At 53.1% G+C, this 16879-nt stretch overlaps 1 protein-coding gene across 1 annotated transcript in view; it reads right to left on the bottom strand.

Moving 5' to 3' along the window:
* Window positions 1-1257: 1257 nt before the first annotated feature.
* The window catches only part of KCNK9 (potassium two pore domain channel subfamily K member 9), a 97406-nt gene continuing 81784 nt past the window's right edge, over window positions 1258-16879 (bottom strand). The window contains exon 2 of the mRNA XM_052651938.1: window positions 1258-2099. Coding sequence (XP_052507898.1) covers window positions 1258-2099 — 842 coding nt within the window. The remainder of the gene's footprint in view (window positions 2100-16879) is intronic.

Genomic DNA, 16879 nt, shown 5'->3' with positions numbered 1-16879 from the left:
ACTCTTCCTGAGACCAACATCAACATTCCCTTGTTTACAAATCAAATGCGGTTGGAGACATACTTTAAAATACATTATATATATTCTTTAAAATGAGGAATGCCCTGTCATTGTTCATTAGGGAAAGAAACCACATCCACCTACTAATACCCATTCTCATCGAAGCATCCCAGACTATAATGCTCACTCATGTAGGCAGACACTGCACACATCATCCACATCGTCACATAAACAAGAGAGAAAGAATAAAATAGATACTCTGCGGTTGCAACAATTTTCCAGCTTCCCCTGACACTTCCAGTTATATGGAAAATTGTTGGAACTAGAGATGGCAAATTAAAAATGTCTCTAATAAATTAATATTATTGGCTTTTGATTATTCCATTGCTAGTTTTTTGTTGTGTTGTTAACGCATACCAGTTTAACAAAGTGCATGCTTATTTAAAAAATTTTTGAACTGGCAAGCTACAATGATCCATGACAGCTTGCCCACCGACCCCCTAAAAAGAAGTTAATAGAATTTAGAACCTAGCAGTTAAAAAATGTGATCATGACACGCCTGGGATAAAGGCTGCTTATGGAACATGCTTGATTCGGCAAGATGATAAATCAAAAACCTCCTGGGTTTTTTGTTTTCCCCTTTTTGTTTGGAAGCAGCCAAAAGCGGACTATTAGCAGAATTGTGTGATGGAAAAGAAAGATGAACACCTGGTACTTTCCATCTCGTCACACATACACACACAGACACACACTGGTGTGTCCCCTCACTCACAAACACTCAGACGTACGGCCACCCGCTGCTTGGGGAGGAGAGAGGGAGTTGGGTCAGAGATGCCACTGTGGGTGGGCATTCAGCAGGGTGTGCAACTTTGGGTCGGTATCCTCTGGGCTCTGTCTCCTTGTCTGGGTCTCACACCTGTCCTGGGAAAGCCACCCCTCCCCACCCCAGATATGGGGCAGGTTGGGGAGAAATGTAAGGCATACTTTGCTGGGAAGAAGGACAAAATCCATGCTTCATGCTCAGATGCGAGTTTCAGAGGAAGACGGGCTTTCTTTTCCCTTTGGCCTGCTCTGTCTCGCTGGAAAAGTGGGGAAGAAATGAAACCAAGGAAGGAAGGAAGGAGAGAAAGGAAAAAAAAAAATGATGATGATAATCATAATCATAGAGGATAATCATAATAAATAAGACAAGTTGGGCCCATGAGACTGAACGTCAAAGAGGACACAAGACTCGGGCTTGGATTTCCCGCCCCAGACCTAGATGGACTTCCGTCGCCTCATTAGCCTGTGGTTGTCAGTAAAGCTGTGTAACCCGGGGGAGATGGAGCTGATGGGGGACGGAAAGAGGCTGTTTTTTAATGTGCTTGGCGAGATCTCCTCGATCTTGTAAGAGATGGAGTGGAAGTACTGCGGGGCGAGCTTGGCGCTGAAGGAGTTCTGATGCGCCGCCGAGCGGCCGCCGTACTCCTGCGGACGGTAGCAGGTGCAGGAGCAGACGGACTGCAGGTCCGCCACGTCCGCCTTGTACCGGGGCCGGCCCTGCCGCGCCTCCTCGGGGATGTGGATGACCATGCTGTTGCGCGTGCCGGCCAGGGACGCCCGCTCCTCGGCGTCCCGCCGCTCGTCCTCGCTGTTCATGGTCAGGAACCTGAGGACCACCAGGTTGAGGAAGGCCCCGATGACCGTCAGCCCCACCAGGATATACATAAAGCTAAAGGCCACGTAGAGCGGCTTCTTTTGCAGGGCGCCCTTGGTCTGCAGGGCCACGTAGTCCCCGAACCCAATGGTAGTCAACGTGATGAAGCAGTAGTAGTAGGCATGGAAGAAGCTCCACTCTTCGCACTGGGAGAAGGCGGCCGCGCCGATGCACAGCGTCCCCATGCAGGAGAAGAAGCCCACGGTCACCATGTTCTCCATGGACACCTCCGTGTTGCGCAGCCCACAGCACCTCTTGATGCGCTTCAGCAGGTAGCGCACAAACGTGTTCATCCGCTCGCCCAGGCTCTGGAACATGACCAGCGTCAGCGGGATGCCCAGCACCGCGTAGAACATGCAGAAGGCCTTGCCCGCGTCCGTGCCGGGAGCGGCGTGCCCGTAACCTGCAGGGAGGAGGTGAGAAAGGGGAGAGGCGGTGAGGCGGGGTCTCCTTGAGTCAGGCTGGAGTGGGGTGGGGTGGATGTGGGCATTGCAGTTGGGATGCAGCTGGGGTAACCTGAGTCGGGGTGGCGGGAAGAACAGGCAAGAATCAGGAAGAAGTGTCCCTCCGTGTTTGGAGCACTTAATTTGGGGCAGTTGGAGGAGGACTTTGGGGGTCATTTTACTGTTCTTAGAGTAACACGAAAGTTTTCCAAAGAAAAGCAGCATATTCACTCATATGATTTTGCAGAAAGCTGCAGACGTAGCCAGCCCAAGGGAGAAAAATGACATCCACCCACCGTGGATCGTCCCTAAGAGCAAACAGAGAATGCTAACTGGGTTTTCTTGTTGTCGCTGTTGACCACCATGATCGTATTCTTAAATAGACGGTGGGTCTAGGGCCAGGTTAGGCGGACAGGTGGGTGGAAAGCCCCGAAGTGTGGATCCTTGCACCTCCCCCACTGGGAGCACTGGGGACACCCAGGGAGGCGGGGACACCTCGGAAGGTAAGGGGGTGCACGGGGTGGAAGGGCATGATGGATTCACTCGGGTCATTTCTGCATGTGCTGGTGAAGGGGGAGAAAGAACCCCAGTTTCCACAGCCTCAAGGGTGGTGCCAGAAAGCTCAGCATGGTCTGGAGAACCCCCTGCCTCCTGCCCAGGCTCCCCGTACCCAGCTCAGGTAGCCAATCAACTAATTAGTCTGTGTGACCCCCATCATACACCCCCTCTCTCTAACCTTGTGCTGACCCTATAAAACAGACACAATGCAGACACAACGCATCCGACACCACTGGCAGGAAAACAGTTATTTAATAGCAGGGTAACTCGATTTCTCCAGAATTGGGACTTAAGCCCAGAGTTTTCAGCAAATGAGGCTTAAAAGCAGAGGTCTTGAATCTAGAGGTCCCTGGTGAGTGGAGCATAAACACCACAGGGGCAAAGATGTTTACCTCCTCTGTGAGAAATACCAAGCACACAAAATACCTCTTTAACAAAGGACAGAATAAATCTGTGCCACTGTGTGAATGTGGCCTTGTCAGAATCGAGGGGAGACACAGTCCTTAAAGACCCCACACGTGTAGGTGCCTCTGAAACTCTTCACGCAGCTCCACAGAACACCCCTCTGTGGATTCCCTGCATGAGCTATGCAAAGCTGAGCCTGTAATCCCTCAGGTTCATCTGAGCACGGTGGTGCTGGAAAGGTGAAGTTACCTGCCAGGGTCCCTCGGGTACTCAGAGATCATGTCACAGTCTGGGTAGGGTTGGCACAATATGGCAGGAGGAACCTGACTCGTTCAAGTTCCAGGACTAACACTGCCCGGAAAAACAAACAAACAAAAAAAAACACACCAGGATCACAGGCGGTATGTGGACTGCAGACTTGGAGGATGAACACGGCCTTCCGACATCTCCAATCCCGCCCCACCAAGAAGGGTTTCCCTGGTGCTCCCCTGAGCGACGTGCCCATGGTCACTTAACCAGGTGTATTACCATGGGCTGCAGACCACCTCTCCCAGCCTGGGTGTCCTCACCTGTTACATGAGATAATAACTTTGAGGTAGGTTGTTGTGCAGATCTGCTGAGATCAAAGAGCAGGGTCTGGGACTCAGCAGGGACCTGTCCCCTCCCACTGCCTCCTCCAGGAAGCTTGCCCTGACTGCTCTAGCCCACACCTCTCCACCAGGGATTCATCACTTACTGCCTGCCTCTCCCCTGCCATGAACTTGTGCCATGGACTGCCTGACTGGGAGTCACACTTTCACTGCAGAGTTGACATCACAAGTTTGTACCTTCTCTGGCCCTCAGTCCCATTGAGGCAGCACAGAGCTCCCACCCTCTCTGAGACCCCATGGCCTTTATGAAAGAGGAGAAATGGCAGAACAACATTGGAGTTGGCTCAGAAAGGACAGATGAGGAAATAGCAAGAAGAAAATAACACGCATATCAATAGAAATTATCTAATCTGAAGAGAGGAATAAGTCAGTCAGAAAAACAAATCATATATTAACACATATATTGCTGCTTTCAAACTGTGGTGGTGGAAAAGAGTCTTGAGAGTCCCTTGGACAGTAAGGAGATCAAACTCAATCCTAAAGGAAATAAATCCTGAATATTCATCAGAAGGCCTGATGCTAAAGCTCCAATACTTTGACCACCTGACGTGAAGAGTCAACTCATTAGAATAGACCCTGATGCTGGGAAAGATTGAAGGCAAAAGGAGAAGGGGACAGCAGAGGATGAGACGGCTGGATGGCATCACCGACTCAATGGACATGAGTTTGAGCAAGCTCTGGGAGTTGGTGATGGACAGGGAAGCCTGGTGTGCTGCAGTCCATGGGGTCACAGAGGTGGACACAACCGAGCGACTGAACAACAATAAAGCGTACATGTGTCTAGAAAATAGTACAGATGGAATGGAAACACAGACACAGAGAATGGGCATGCAGACACAGGCGCAAGGGGAAGGTGGGGAGCAGAGGGCAGGCTGGACTGGGGGATTAGGACGGACACATATACACTGCCATGTGTAAGGCGGTTAGCGGGAACCTCTCGTTTAGCACAGGAAGCCCAGCCCAGTGCTCTGTGGTGGCCTGTGGGGGTGGGTGGGAGGCAGGGAGGTCCAAATATACACGCATAGGTGATTCACTTCATTGCACTGTTAGCAGAAGCTAACACAGCATTGTAAAGCAAAGTATTCCAATTTTTTTTTAAAAAATTAAATCAAAAATGGGATTATTTCCTCAATTTCTCTTTCTGATCTTTTATTGTTAGGATATAGAAATACAGCAGGTTTCTGTATATTAACTATGATTTCTTCTTGGAAAGGAGAGGTCATCTTCCCTCACTTGTGGCATATGAGCACTTTGTATGTTTTCCACTGCGTCTCTTGTACCGTAATCTGTAGATGGTGTATATGCTACTGAGAGCTTCCCTGGTGGCTCTGTGGTAAAAGAATCCACCTGCCAATGTAGGGGATGTGGGTTCAATCCCTGGGTCAGGAAGATCCCCTGAAAGAGGAAAAGGCAACCCACTTCAGGATTCTTGCCTGGGAAATCCCATGGACAGAGGACCCTGGTCAGTCCACAGGGTTGCAAAGAGTTGGACACAACTTAGGAACTAAACAATACTGTTGAGATACGAGAATGTGCAGTCCCCACAGCACGGGCGTACATGCGGTGCACAGATCCTGTGTCCTGAGTGCTCTCTCCATGCTCACCCACATCCTACACCACGTGTGTGTGCTGTGGGGATACAGGAGATGCTTTGCATGGTAGTCTAACATGTAGATGGTATGTGGCTTTCACCTCTACGCTTCACATCCACATCCAGTTACTCTAACACATCCACCTTTCACAAAGTTCCAAGTGTATGCCACGTGTATTTATATAAAGCGTCCACAGGTGCTATGTCTGTGCGTTCCACAGACACTTAGTGAATATCCTAGATGTATCGGCTTCATATATGTCCTGTTTGCAATCAGTGCCCATCACACTGCATCATAAGCAGATATGGGAAGCGGATCCAGTGGAGTGTCCACATGATGTATCAGCCAAGGGCTTTGCTCGCCCCAGGCCACCACACCTTCTTCCCTCCTCACACTCCCGTGCTATAAATAGCCCATTAATTAACTGTTCAAGTTGAGAGTGCCACCTCCTGCAGTCACGGAGAGCTGTCAGTCCACACGCCGTGGATGTAGCTGCTGGCACTTGTAGAGAGTCGCTCCAGGGTGTGAACCCGCTGAAGAGGTCGACTACCAAGGTCCTCCTCTCCCTCCCTTCCTCAGACCTCCTGCTGGGGCTGTCCCATGGATGAACTCGGCTGGCCACCAGACGGCCAAGAAGCCCTAGAGGTGGCTCAGACAGACTTAACCTCCCCAGTGGGGAGTGGGGTGCAGATGGGTGCATCTTGCTGGGGACACGGAAGATGCCCAGCACAGCTTCCTTCCTGGAGGCTCTGCAAGATGGCAGCTGCGGTGGGAACGGTCCTGCACCCTGGACCACTGGGGCCCTCGGAGATTTGTTCACCTGGAAAGCCCTGAGCTTTGGGGTGTTCTGGGCCCACATGCTCATGTACCTGTCTTGCTAAGGGATGCCTTTGCTATAACAGACCAGTGAGATATACCACAGGCAGTCAAAAGGAAGGCATTCTTTCTTTCCGCAGGGTGGTGGGCTAGAGAACTGACACCCCCAGGGATGAGATACACAGGCATGCTGCTGGCCAGGCCCTGAGAAGGGCCACTGCTTCACTCATCACAGGAAGGGCTGGGGGCCGGGCACCTGGTTTTGACCCAGCAAATACTATGCTGGTTTCCTTCCAGTAAATAGATCCCATCCAGAAGCACTAGCTAATTTACCGCCTTATTAAGTTGCCAACCGTCTCTTGTTTTCCAGCATCCATCTGGGTTTTATATCAGCTGCACAGGTGAGCTATATGGATATGTCATGGGACTCCCACCCCTGCGTTTTGTATAAATATAAACCTACTTGTTTACCAAGATGCGCTTTGTTCTTTCCTGAAGACCTCAGTTTCCATCTGGTATCATTTCCCTCCAGGCAGAAGCACCTCCTTTAGAAATCACGCTGCTCTTTAGAGCGGCCGGAAACAAGTTTTGATTCTGAGAGTGGATTTTGTCTTCATTCTCAAAAGATATTTTCCCTGGATAGACAGTTACGGGTTTGGTGTTTAACAGGCTTTTTTAAAGATGATGTTCCACTGTCTCCTGGCCTCTGGTGTGTATGATTAAGAAGTAAGTGCTGTTCAAACAGCTGTTTCACTGTATGTGATACACTGTTTCTGACGCTTTCAAGATTTTCTCTCTGGTTTTTGGCAGCTTGATTCTAATGTTTTCTTTGTATTTATCTTGCTTGAAGTTTACCAAGTTTCTTGAATCTGTAAATTTGTGTCTTTCGCCAGATTCGGTGAGTTTGGGCTATTATTTCTTCTGTTTCTTTTGAGTTATTCTCTTTCTTCTGGGACGCCTGGTTACAGTGCCCTACAGGTCTCTGAGGCCTTTCACTATTGAGTGAATAGACACAGCAATCTTGAGAAAGAAAAATGGACTAGGAGGAATCAGGCTCCCTGACTTCAGACTATACTACAAGGCTACAGTAATCAAAATAGTATGGTACTGGCACAAAAGCAGACCTATAGCTCAATGCAACAGGATAGAAAACCCCAAAGGAGGACAAGCTACAAATACTCGATGCCATCACAAAACCTATGTGACAACTCCAATCCTAAAAGACTTGTTTTTTTTTCTAATCTGTGATTGAATGAAGGCAGCCTGGCCTCCTTAGGCAGAGCTAGATTCAAGCATTACTCATATGTTTTCCAGACTCACCCAGAGCCTTGACTATGCACACTACCTGTGCTTGGTACAGAGGGTCCCCAGGGGCGTTTTGTCTTCCCCTGATATCTTGGGGCCGCCAGCCAGAACTCCCCTAAGTGGAGGGCATGGGTGTCACAATGCCACCGAGGACTCCCAGGCTGGTGCGTGTCCTCCTCGGTCACCTTCCACCCCACCTGTGAGGCCCAACCCCACGAGCTCAGAGCCACACCTCTGTCCAGCTTCGCCCTCTAAGACTCTAGGCTCCCCCATGCCCCCACGCTCCCCCTAGAGCCTCTAAGCTCTAGGCTTCCCTGAGCACTGGGAGCCACTTTCTACTCCACCAACATAACCTCAGGAATCCCATCAAGGGCCATGCTGTCCATCCTTCCATCATTATAAGCAGTTCATCCTTCCATCAAAGAGACTTCTAAAATTGATCCATACAAGGTTCAGGCGGTGTGCATGGGGCCCAGGAGAGACTCTGAAACCACAGCCCCAGGCAGAAGCCTCTGGGCTCCTGCTCTGTGACCTCAGAAGATGCACTCATGTCACCGGATGGATGTGGGAAATTCAGCTGCAAGGGGACAGTGAGACCAGGTCACGGCCCCTCCACAGGAGACAGGGTCATCCCTCCCCAGCCCTGCAGGAGCCCAGCAGTGACCAGCATGACTGTCACCCAGACCTCCTCAGGCTGGGGAATGCGAAGGCCACAGGCCGCTGAGTACGAAGCTCCCTGCAAGCAGGGGACACAGCAGCTCTCACTGTCTCTCTGCACTCAGCCCTGCAGCCCCCTTGCTGCTGACTCTCCACGGATGCAGAGCCTGAGACTCAGACGTGCTCATGTCCTGGATGTTAGGACAGCCATGGGGACCGGTGACCGCCTGCAAAGCCCCCCCCCCACACACACAGCAGTTCTGACCCCAGCACCGTGCTCCCTGAGCTCCAGGATGCCAGCTCAGGGTCCAAGCACACGGAGTCACCCTGGAGGCCATTTCAGGCGATGCCCCAGCCCGGCTCACTCGCCGGCCAGCCCCTGCCGGGTCCTTGCCTTGCAGCTCCCAGCCCATTGTCACCGACCAGGAGGCCGGTGAGCAGAATGGGGTCAGGGGGAGGACCATCCCAGAGGTGCTCCCAGGTCCCAGCCCAAAGCTAGAGCAGACGGGGACACAGACTTTGAATCAAATTCAGATACCTCGGGGCCATGATAGGAGGTGGAGCCCTTGCCAGAGTGGCCCCAGGGCTGAGACCCATCTTAGCTCACCGGAGCAGTGGGGCGGGTGCGAGAGGGGCCTCAGCTCAATGCAGGCCAGCGTCCTCTCCACCAGGCCCTGCGTGGGTTGCAGGAGGATCTGATCCAGGCCCTGCGTGGGTTGCAGGAGGATCTGATCCAGGCCCTGTGTGGGTTGTGGGAGTATCTGATGGACACAAGACACAAAACCGAGAGGCTGAGCACAGCGTCAGACTCTCAGCATCGTCAGCTTTGCCTGGTGGAAAGATCTACCCCGGGGCCCATGCTGGATGTGACAGAAGCATGGAGGAGGCTCCCTGCTCAGACTGGGCCATCAGCGCAGGGTCACTGCTGGATGAATAGGAGCCCGCCAGGAGGAGAGGTGTGTGGGATTCTCCCAGGCCGCAGTCTCCACTGGAATTCAGACGTTACTCAGTGCTTCCTGTCTTGTCCCCCTCCCACAGATCAGGGCCTCTCCTTGGGCCCAGGGTCCTGTGGCAGGGCCCAGGACCCGGCCAAAGGGCAGAGGCAATGGGCATCCGCTTGGGGCCAGAGGATCCTGGCCTCCCTTGCAGGAGCACTGAGGGCAGGGTAGGTGGATGTGGGGGGTGATGGAGGTTCAGGAGAACGGAAGACCCTCGAGCTCAGCTTCACAGCCCAGCCCGTGCACCTCGCCCCAGGAGAGCGCCCAGAGGCTGAGCCCAGGGGTGGGGGTGGAGCCTGCAAGAGCTGCAGGGCTATGCGTTAAGAGAAACGCGGGGATTCAGCTGGAAAAGAACCTGCAGAGCCCAGCGCCACACCTGCCCGGGCTTCCTGACCTACACATCCAGAGGGGATGGTACTGTTCAGACAACAAGCCCCACCTGGAAGAGCTATCTGGACTCCTGAGCCTCCGAGAAAGACACCTCCATTTCCCCATCTGTGAAATGGGGCCAAGGACAGGGAGCAGAGAGGGACAGAGAGGCAGTGGGAACTGACCGCTCACCAGGGCATCAGGTCCCTGCTATGGACTGAACGTTCCTCCAGTCCGGCAGGGAGATGACACTCAGGATGGGGCCTCTGGGATGAGGTTTACATGAGGTCGTGAATGCAGAAGGGGACGAAGGAGCCGGCATTCCTCTGTCTCTGTCACGTTAGGACTTGGTGAGAAGGTGGGTGTCGGCAGGCAAGATGAGAGCCCACCCACCCAGCCAGGCACGGAACCTGCTGTCACCTGGGTCTCGGACTTCCAGCGTCCAGAACTCCGAGACGCACTTGCTGTTGGAGCCCCGCAGTCTGGCATCCCGTTCCTGCAGCATGAGCGGATTGATGCCCCCAGAACTGAGGCCAGGCTCACGGCCCCTCTCCGTGCCGCCACGCAGGCCTGCACTCTGTGGCCTTTGGGCCAGGGCACCCGGAGATGAGGCCCCACACAGGATGACACGCCGACGCCAGACACGCCTCCCACACGTGGGCACCCGCATCGGGCACTCAGCCAGCCACGCCTGGACATGACAGGCTGCCCCCGGGCCTGCCCGCACCGCCAGCCTTATCAGCTGCTTCCTTCTGCGTCTCCTCCCGTCCCCAAGCCCAGGCCGGGGGGCTGGGGGCTCCTGGGGCAGGACCACCACCTGGACCGCACATCTCACACCCTCGGGACACCGCCCTGCTGCAGCCACCGTGGGGCCAGGCCTCTGGGCGGGGTCAGAGTTGTCCCCCGCCCTTCTCCTTCCGCTGCCCTCCTCTCTTCCACTGCCTTCTCACCAGACTGTGGCTCCCAGGTGGGCAGAAGCCCACTCCTGGCCCACCTTGGTGCATCGCAGGGCCTGGCATGGGGCAGTCACTCAGAACTTAGAAGGCAGCATCCCTGCGCACGTGACCTCCATCTTCCAGGCCTGCCTTGAGGCCCTGGCCCATCCCCGAGCCCAGCACGGCTGGGGGCAGCTCTGCCTGAGAACTGCATCATCCCGCCTGATTTTCACGGCCTCTTTAATATACTTAGCGGGTCTCTTTGATCTGTCCTGGGAGAGGTTTTGCAGAGAAGAGGCCTGCATCTCAGGGCTGCAGCGGGCTAACAAATAAATGAATAGGCTCTGTCCCCGCAAGGGAGCCAGGCGGGCAAGGAGGGTAATGAAACTGATGGTTCCTATTGGGTTGGGGGTGCCCAAAGAGCCCACTGAAGTGACAAGGCAGTACTCCCAGAAAAACACCCTGTGCCCCCCACCCCCGATTTCTTGCTAGATTCCCCAGGAGTGTGGCAGCCGCCAGGTTTGAGAAGTTCCCGGGCCCGGCTCCTGCTCTGGGCAGCGTTTTCCTAAGACACCATGAGCATCCAGCGGGCTGTCCTCACTCAGAAAAGTATAAGGCAATGGGGCAACGGGGGGTCACGGACCAGCCTCACTCCTGACCCTCCAGGACTGCCCGTGGCTCCTCCAAAATCTAAGCTCATCAACAGCTGGCCGTAAATGATCTCTCCAGACTTTTGCAGTCCTTCACCGTTTGCAAAGCTTCCTCTACTGTGGGGTGCCCCCCTGTGAAGCCTGCCGGGATCCCTTGGCCAGAAACAACCAACCTGGCTCTGAATTCCCCTCCAGGACACTGTGGGGGTGGGGGAGGTGAGGGGTGGGGACAAGACTGGCCCCTGGGGATCACGACAGGCTGGGTTAGACTCTGCCCTTCAGGAACCATGGGTGATTACCTCCCTGCCCAGGCCGCCTCGTTCTCCTTGGTCAAGTTCACTGTGACCCCAAGCTCCCGGGGTGCTCTGCCACTCAGAGCAGGGGTGGCCATCAAGGGCAGGTGCCAGGTGAGAGTGATCCACTGAACGCGCAGCCCAGGGAAGGAGGAGGCCACCCAGGCATTTGGACATCAGGAAATTTGCTGCTGGAAGACAATGTAATATTTATAAAGGACACGCAAGGATTCTGTGCCTATAGGAATTAAAATAAGCACAAATTCTATTAAAGAATGACTCAGGGTGGCTTTGAAGAGGGATGGGCCAGGGAAGGGAGCTGCCCTCAGCACCCCGTGCTTTCTGGCGGCCCCCCACTTCAACTGCAACCAGCATCCCACTCATCCATCCTCCCAGCACCACCCTCGCTCCACCCCCTGTACAGGCTCCCCAGGATTCCTGAGCCCCAGGTTTCTGCAGACACCAAAAGGAGAATGAATCACAGGCCCTGTGGGGGGTGGGGGGCTGAGAGTGGGCAGGAAGGGTCCTCCTGGGGTTCCTGGATAGAGATCAGGAAGGCCCAAGGACCACATCCGGCTCCATCTCCTGTTTTACCAACCACGACACTGGGAAAGCCACTCAGATGCTAAGCCTTGACCTTCTCCTCTGTAGAGGGGAGTGAGGGTCACCTCCACAGCACTCCGCAGCCTACAAAGCTTTTTTGCATTCATTCTCTCATCTGGAAGGGCCACCTCTGTGACAACTCCAGGTCAAGGCACCCTTCTCATGATATAACGGAACCCAAATATCCCCCAGGTCCCACCACGGGGGCTTGGGCCAAGGTGCAGGACCCTCATTCATCCCAAAAGGGGATGACATTTCTTGTGGGCTCTGCTTGGGTCCACTGGCCAAGCCCTGAACCAATGAGCCTTTTGCTCTTTCCTGCCAGAAAGGAGCCAGAGTGTGATGTCCGGAGCCCCAGAAGTCATTTCACCACCATGAGGATGAGCCCAGCCAGAGGAGACTGTCCTGAGAAACGGGGCTTTCATTCTGCCCCCGGGTCAGCTCTTCTCAGCCCCTCCCATCTGTGTCGCAATAATCTGGCTTCAGCGAGTGTCTTGATTGCAGTGGATTAACACTCAACATGTCCTACCCCTCAGCATGACTAGAAATAATCCACAGGCCCCCGCACCCTACACGGTTTCTCTTACAGGCCACCAGGTCTGTTGGGGGTGGCCAAACCAGGCCTGTGGGTGGCCGGCGGCCAGCTGGAGACCTGAGTCCCCAGAAAGAGCAGCTGTTCCCCAAGCCCCGGGACCAGGGCTGCAGGCCAGGGTGACCAGTTTTTAAAGAGAAGCTGGAAATACTGGATATTGAAGATATGGAATCTAATTAGCATCTAATGAAACATTTTAAAACGCGGCCCAGGCCAAACAAAGTAAGACAAAACCGACCATCTGTTTGTCTAACGCAGGAGTCACGAGGCTCCAGAGCCGGAGGAAGGGAGGAGAGAAGAGAATGGACTTGAGAGGGCAGGTAGGGACAGGAGAGGGGCGTGAGGGGCCAGCCAGGCTGCGGCCCCCGACCACTGAGCCCTGTCTCACGGCGCCCACCCGTCCCGTCCACCTTGCCCCATTACAGCAAGGTTCCTGCTACAGGAGTCACCTGCTGGCCCCATTTCACAGATGCACAAATCAAGGCCATGGTCACGCCTCCCCCAGGTGGCAGAGGTCAGCCCCGCCCCGCACAAAGCACCAAGCAGGACCACAGCCCAGCAAGCGTGGCCATCCCAGGCAGACGGAGGCCCCTTTCTACCATCCCCACGGGGTTCAGTCCACAAAACCTCGACTGCAACTCACAGATGAGAACCCAAGGCTCCCCATCCGGGCTGGGGACGCCACGGCCTGAGCCCTGGCCCCTCTCGGAGGCGCCTGGAGCCACCTTGCTCAGTCACCGCTTTGGCACTGTGATCTCTGGAGGAAAACCTGGCAGGTTTGGTGTTTTACTTAATGACAGAGCAATTCCCTCAAAGGCTTTTTTTATTATTATTAATTTCCCAAAACGTTCCCTTTGGGTTTCGCTTCATTGTTCTTAAGAGGAAAAGGAGACCTAAAAATATATTTTAAAAAATATGCAAGCTCACAAGCTACAGGTTTCTAATGACAGCTCATGGTCATTAGAGGGAGGCCCCCACCCCGCCCCCGGGGAGAGCCTGATGAGTCCCTTCCTGGGAGGGCTGGGACGGATGGGTGGGGGGTGCCAGCTGACAGCACAGCCCACCCGGCCTCAGGGACCTTCCCGCTTGTACAAACCTGGAGCCCGCTCCCCTTGCTTGTGCTGGACGGACATTTCACCTTTCTCTGGGCCTGTGTTGTCACTCAGGAGTGCCTGGTAGATGGGATGGGGGGCTCCTGGAAACCCTGGTCCAGACTCCCACTGGGCTTTCCCACCCTGCCCCAGCCCTGGGCTGCATCTCCCTGGCCCTGCTCCCTCCATGTTACGAGAATCCAGTGGGACCCAACGACGCGTCATTATTCCCATCTTACAGATGAGGAAACTGAGCCTGGGCAGCCCTGTGTGCTTCTCTTTTAGTCCCATGAAGACTTGGGAGGCTGCCATCAGGAGACCCTCAGATGGGGCCTAGAAGCATCCTGGCTCGGGGCAGGGGGCCTGGCACGTGCTGGAAATGACCCACAACAGAGTGGTGACCACCCAGACATCAGCGGGAAAGTAAAAGGCAAGACTTTACAGTTTGCATAAGAATGTTCTCTAAGAGCAGAAAAAAGTAACCAAACATGTACTCCCTTTAGAGACTATTTATAGCAACCCTACTCCTAGGTATATAGCCAAAAGCATTTAAAATAGGCATTCAAATACTCCATGCACGTTCACAGAGCACCATTCACAGCAGCCGAAAGGTGGAAACTGCCCAGATGTCCATCAGCGAATAATGGATTAGCAAAATGTGGTCTCTCCCTACAATGGGATATTATTCAGCCTTAAAAACGGGAATGGAAGCAACCTAAGTATCCATTGGTTGGTGAATAGGTGAAGAAAATGTGGTGTAGAACCTAATTGAACTTAAAGGCTTTTGCACAGCAAAGGAAACCATAAACTAAACAAAAAGACAACCTACAGAATGGGAGAAAATATTTGTAAATGATGCAATCAACAAAGGAATTAATTTCCAAAATACACAAACAGCTCATACAGCTCCAAAAAAAAAAAAAAAAGCCATTCAAAAAATGGGCAGATCTAAATAAACATTTCTCCAAAGAAGACACAAAGATGATCAACAGGCACATGAAAAGATGCTCAGCATCACTAATTATTAGAGAAAGGCAAATCAAAACTACAATGAGGTATCCACTTTACACCGGCCAGAACGGCCATCATCAGAAAGTCTAAAGATAATAAACACTGGAGAGGGTGTGGAGAAAAGGAAACCCTCCCACACTGCTAGTGGGAATGCAAATTGGTGCCGGCACTATGGAGAGGAGGATGGAAGTTCCTTAGAAAACTAAAAATAGATCTACCATGTGATCCAGCAATCCCACTCCTGGGCATATATCTGGACAAAAAACCCCAGTGTTCACAGCAGTACTGTTCATGTAACCTCAATCACTTTGCTGCACACCTGAAACAAACACAACATTACAAATCAACTACTTAGATAAAATATTTTAAAATAAATGTTAAAAAAAAAAAAACAGTAAATGCACAAACCAAACAAAAACAAACACACAGATACAGAGAACCAGGGCAGTGATTACCAGAAGGGAAGCGGCAGTGGGAGGAGGGGAAATAGGTAAAGGGGGCCGACGGTGTGGGGACAGATGGAAACCAAACTTTTGGAGGTGAGCATGCCTTGCTTTGCACAGAAGCAGACATTCAGCACTGCACAAGAAACATACAATGTCATAAACCAATAAAAATAATTAGAAAGAAAACGTGGTGTTTGGGATATTACTCAGCCGTAAAAGAGAAGAAAACACATTATTTTTAAAGCAGATTCTTCCCAGCTTCCAGGGTCCCAGCTCTTGACCGGAACAGGACAGATATCGGGAGCAGGACCGGGTCAAGGCATACCCCACTCCCAGCCCCCAGCCCCTCAAATATCTCAGGCTTGGACCCACAGAGGCATGGAACCCCGCGGCTGGAGGAGGCTAGAGGCCCTCCATCCGCCAGGGAGGTTTGCTTCTGAAGAGGATCACAGATGGTGCAGCCAGGAAAGAGTTCAAGGGGCTGAGATGCCGGTTAAAGACCACAGCCCTCAGGCCCACTTGTTAAGGAGCCTCCGCGGGCCGCCAGAGTCAGAGACCAAAAATGCAAGCGCGCCCTCTGGCGGGCACGCGGACGACTGCAAATGCCGCTGCAGCCACCAGCCCGCGGTTCCCCTGGGACCGCATCCAGACTCAGGATGCCGAGGGGGGAAAGCCATTCATCTTTTTCTCATGTGGTGAGCTTCTCTGAAGTTACCACCAACCAATAATAGCAGTAATAATAACAGATGATGGTGGCAGCCACAACCACAGTTTACTGAGGACACACACCAGGCCAGGGAGGAGTCACCTTCCTTAACTCATTCACTCTGCAGAAGAGGGGGCACTCTGCAGGAGAGGGAGCACCCTGAATGAGGGAGAGCACTCTGCAGGAGGGGGAGCATCCTAAAGGAGGAGGAGCACCCTGCAGGAGAAGGAGCACTCTGAAGGAGGGGGAGCATCCTAAAGGAGGAGGAGCACGCTGCAGGAGAGGGAGCACTCTGAAGGAGGGGGAGCACCCTGCAGGAGAGGGAGCACCCTTAGCACAGTGAGTGGTGTTATCTCCCAGTCATGGATGGAGAGCCCCAGAACCAGGTGAAGCTGGATCCTCCATCTCTCCCATTCCACTCTCCTTCCCTCACCACCCACAGTCCATAACCGCCTCTAAAAAAAAAAAAAGAAAAACTGCAAGGAAATATGGGGAAACAAACCTAAATATAAAAATCAGGTTCACAAGAAAAATTATATAAAATTGGGCTGACTTTTGAAAAGTCTATGGCAGAATAAGAAAATTGTAAGTCTGCTTTCATACCCAAGAATACTGTCTCATTCAGTAATAACTGATACTTGGATATTTTAAGTGAAACGAAATATTCAAACTCGTGCTTGTTTCTGTTAGAAGTGGCGACTCTTCTGTTCAGGGCCTGGAGTATAGGAAAGGGAGGGAGCTGGTGGAATTCATGGAGGAAAGATCCTTCGGGCAAAACAGAGGCTTGGATATCAAGGTACTCAGGACTCTGAGTGCTGGGACCCCAGGTGCCCCAGCGTCCTGGCTCCCTGCAGACACAGCCTGCGCCTCCCTCCGGGAAGCTCTTGCCCCTCTTTAAGGACCCAGCTCAAAGGCCACCTCCTCCAGGAGGCCCTCTTCTCCCTCACTGAGAATCCCAAAGGAGCTCTGGGCACACAGGGACCTAAGGGACACGGACTCTGGTGGCCTGAGGTCAAGCCAGGCGCCCCCCTCCCTGAAAGGAGCATGATCCACGCCAGTGGGG

The sequence above is a fragment of the Budorcas taxicolor genome, chromosome 14, assembly GCF_023091745.1.
Source record: "Budorcas taxicolor isolate Tak-1 chromosome 14, Takin1.1, whole genome shotgun sequence".
NCBI classification, from domain to species: Eukaryota; Metazoa; Chordata; class Mammalia; order Artiodactyla; family Bovidae; genus Budorcas; species Budorcas taxicolor.
Note: the sequence above shows the minus strand (reverse complement) of the source record. Positions and strands in the feature narration are given on the sequence as shown.